Source organism: Limulus polyphemus, unplaced genomic scaffold, assembly GCF_000517525.1.
Source record: "Limulus polyphemus unplaced genomic scaffold, Limulus_polyphemus-2.1.2 Scaffold4354, whole genome shotgun sequence".
Taxonomy (NCBI): Eukaryota; Metazoa; Arthropoda; class Merostomata; order Xiphosura; family Limulidae; genus Limulus; species Limulus polyphemus.
The window spans coordinates 80,516-84,442 of NW_013669964.1; the positions used below are offsets into that span (position 1 = coordinate 80,516).

The window sequence follows — 3,927 nt, forward strand, 5'->3', positions numbered from 1 at the left end:
GGGATTGACCGTCACATTATAATGCCCCCATGGTTGAAAGGGCAAGCATGTTTGGTGGGATGGGGATTGGAACCCGTGACCCCAATATTGTGAGTCGAGCTCCCTAGCCACCTGGCCATTACCTCAAATGAACACATGATAATGCCAAATTTTTTATTTATTTTTTGCAAATTGTGTAATGACTTTCAAATAGTGAAAATTTCCTTAAGTAATTTTTATCTTTAAAACCAATTATGTGTTTTTTTTGTGTGTAGCCAATAATACCATCTGAAGAGCACAAATTATCATTATTTGGAGCTGACCTTAACAGGTGAGAGATCCTCAGACTCAGGTTCTGGTTCTGAAATTTCATTTTCATCAACACCACTACTGATTGAGTCAGAATCACTCTCATCTTTATCATTAGGCTTAAATTCATCCACAGAATCTTCACTTTCAGATTCTATTATTATTCGACGTTTCCTCCCTCGTTGTTCAGATAAATTACCACTCTACAAAAAGAAAAAGTAAAAAAACCAGTAAGTAGCACAATTACACTAACAAAACATTACAAAGATTTTAGACATACACATCAACTTAAGAATACCACTAATATACATCGTACATCTAAAAAGGTCATTTTACCTCACATAAACTGACTTTATCAAAGACCGATCTTGAGTAACTGGATATTACTTTATTAAAGATCAATACAAGAGCAAAAATAAAATTGTAATTTTTTTGTATAAACTTTTTTTGGTCTACTGTGGAACAGTGAAGTTAGCAAAAAAAGGGAAAGACAGTGAACAAATCTAAGATTCTGTACAAGTTGAATATTTTCCTTTAATTTTATCATATACAGACACAGGTACTTTGTAACAACTAAAAAATAACTTATTTGTTATAATTTTGTTTGGGATGTTTTTGTTAATGTTCAAGTGTCATCACAAGTTCATGAGGTGATTGGCAGCACAATGATGACCGCATGTATGTTCTTGCTAACAATTTGCCGTTGTGTCCGGTAACAGAAAACATATATATGGTGATACATAGGATATAATATAAAAAATTTTATTAACAATTGAAAGTAGTAAAAATAGTGATAAATATACAAATAAATAGAAAATTTTTGTTAATCATTTAGAAGTTTTTTCCAATTTACACTTTCCCCTCTAACATAGAATTTTTCCATGTGCAATATCTACCACAATGATAAGAAAAAAAAAAATATGTCCTATTCAGATAAAAATTACTTTAAGAAACACCAATGTCTTTGTGTACTTATACTTCTGAAGGGTTTGTTTGTTGAATTTCATATCAACCTATTTGAGGTCTAGCCATCCGTAATTTTGAAGTGATAGACTAGAAGAAAGGCATCTAATCAACACCACCCACCACCAGCTGTTAGGCTACTCTTTGCCAATGAACAGCGGGATTAACCATCACACTATAAGGCCCCCATGGTTGAAAGGGCAAGCATGTTCAGTGATGGGTTTCAAACCCACAACAGGTAAATTGCAAGTTAAGTAAAGTATGCCCCTTCTGAATGATAAAGACTCAATTGATACAAAAATATGAATTATGGGTGAATATATAGTTGCTTATATGCCATATTGAGATAGTATCGTGTAGTCATCAATTAGATTCAAACTGGTATAGCAAGAGAATAAAACTGGATTTGTACATGTAAATCCAATGGAATTGAAGTATATTTATGCTGATTTTAAACTATTTTAACAATTGGATACATAATCTAGAAAAATTAGTTTTAATGAATTAGAAAAGGAAGTAACACGTTTATTCTTTATTCTTACCACTTTTATATTTTATGTTTAAAAAACAAAATGAAGTACTTGAAATGAAAATATTTAAACAGCTTACAGATTCAGTTTTCAAGTTGCAGTTTTCTTCCACCGACTCCAACATGACATCATTTTCTTCTAAATAATTACAAGAAAAAACAATTCAGAAAAGCAGTCTGCAGCTATTATAATTAATAAATTTAACTGGCATGCTTTTCTTTCAATTAATGCAGCATTTTACTGATATCTGAAAGAGGGAAGCACTGCACAAGAACTTTGTTTCCATAACTTAACAAGACATTTAACATGTAACGATGGTATTCTGCATTGTATATTATAGTTTTGGGTCACTGGAAGACACATTACTATATCACACAAGTGACATTCCACAAAATAAAAAAATACAACATCAAAGAGTTCATTTTTACCTCATATAAGCTGACATTATCAAAGACTTGGAACATGATTTTGAGTAACTGGATATTACTTTATTACAGATCAATACGAAAGCGAAAATAATTACAAGAAAAAACAATTCTTTTACCAATGAATAGTGGGATTAACTGTCACATTATAATGCCCCCACTATTCATTGGTGAAAAATAGTGATAAATATAAAAATAAATAGTAAATTTTTGTTAATCATTTTAAAGTTTTTACCAATTTACACTTTCTCCTCTAACACAGAATTTTTGCATGTGGATAAGTAGCTCGTACAAAAAATTTACCACAATGATATGAAAAAAAAAAATATCCAATTCAGAAAAATATCACTAGATAATAGATAGGGATAGTGTGAGTCTCATTAATCATGTTTTGGACCAGGGAGGGTCAGGTTCAGCATAGACCTCTTCCTCCCTCTCGGGAATTGTCAGTTTCTGAGTATGATAATTAGATTTCACATGGAAGCATGTACTTAATTTTGGTCTCCTTATCATCCAAACATTATTTATCTGCTGGTATTGGTACGAGCTGAAGGGAAAGATGATAAGATTGATGCACATTTTACACTTGTTTATAGATGAAAAGATGAGAAAAGCTAATCAAATATATTGTTCAAACTAATATTTATAATCATTACAATGCATTGTTTCCTCATCTGGATACAATTGCTGTTAACAAAATTTTTTTGTCATACATTAAACTGGACCAAGATAGTTATTACAATTGCATTAAAACAGACGAATATTTCCGATTTACTTTTCCATACCGAGTTCTTCATCAGTCATCTCTTCACCTGAACTATCCACACATACAACCAGATCAACCCTTTCATCAGGTTTCATTTCAAGTGCTTTTTCTGCTTTTCCAACACCATCCTTCCAGGTAGGATCTTTACGACTTGGAATATCTGGTTGATTGCCACTAATGAATTTTTTGACAAATCTGTTAATTGAAAAACAAAAACATATTAGATTGAAATTAAAAATCAATGTATTTAACAGTAAGCTTTACAGCTTCAAAACTTTTTAAGGAAGTACACGTACAGTAGATTCTTTTTACTACCCTCACTACTGGCTTAGAGAAATATGTATCAACATATAAAACTCAACAGTAGGCATTTATTTCCTGCTTTTTTTTTTTAATCCAACATAATCTACATTCAATTTAATTTTCTTTTTGCAAAAAAAAATGTTTTTTAATGATACGAGATACTTTGGTGCAGATTATTTTTGTTTTTACAGCACTTAAGTAGAACAAAAGTTTGGAATGTTATTTGTTTAGTGCCAGTTCCTAACAGGCTTACTAATAATAATCTACATATAATAGTGTGTACATACATCATCTTCGTCAGTATTCGGTCCATGTTTTGGACCATGGAGGGTCAAGTTCAGCATAAATCTCTTCCTCCCTCTCAGAAATTCTTATTTTGTTTGCACTCTTACCGAATCCTAGGTAATATCCCTTTTTACGTTGTTGTTGCGTTACTCACAGTATGTTACATTTGGTCCATTGTCCACAGTTTTAATTAATAAATAATTAACTCTAATTAAAAATAGTGTGTACTGGAATATTAGAATGTGTCCAAACTACTTGGAAGTAATTACAGGCTTTTTGAATGACATTCTAGACAACTAACTTCATAATATTGTTACGTCTCCGTTCGTTAGTTGATTTTCCGTAACTTCGTTCCCACGAAACTTTA

The 3,927-nt window shown here is 31.4% G+C and overlaps 1 protein-coding gene across 1 annotated transcript in view; it reads right to left on the bottom strand.

Annotated features, from left to right (window-relative positions):
* LOC106471015 (DNA mismatch repair protein Msh6-like) overlaps positions 1–3,927 on the bottom strand; it is a 51,256-nt gene that overhangs the window by 42,282 nt on the left and 5,047 nt on the right. Inside the window, 3 exon segments of the mRNA XM_022399643.1 lie at positions 303–491; positions 1,861–1,919; positions 2,992–3,167. Of these exon segments, the coding sequence (XP_022255351.1) occupies positions 303–491; positions 1,861–1,919; positions 2,992–3,167 (424 nt within the window).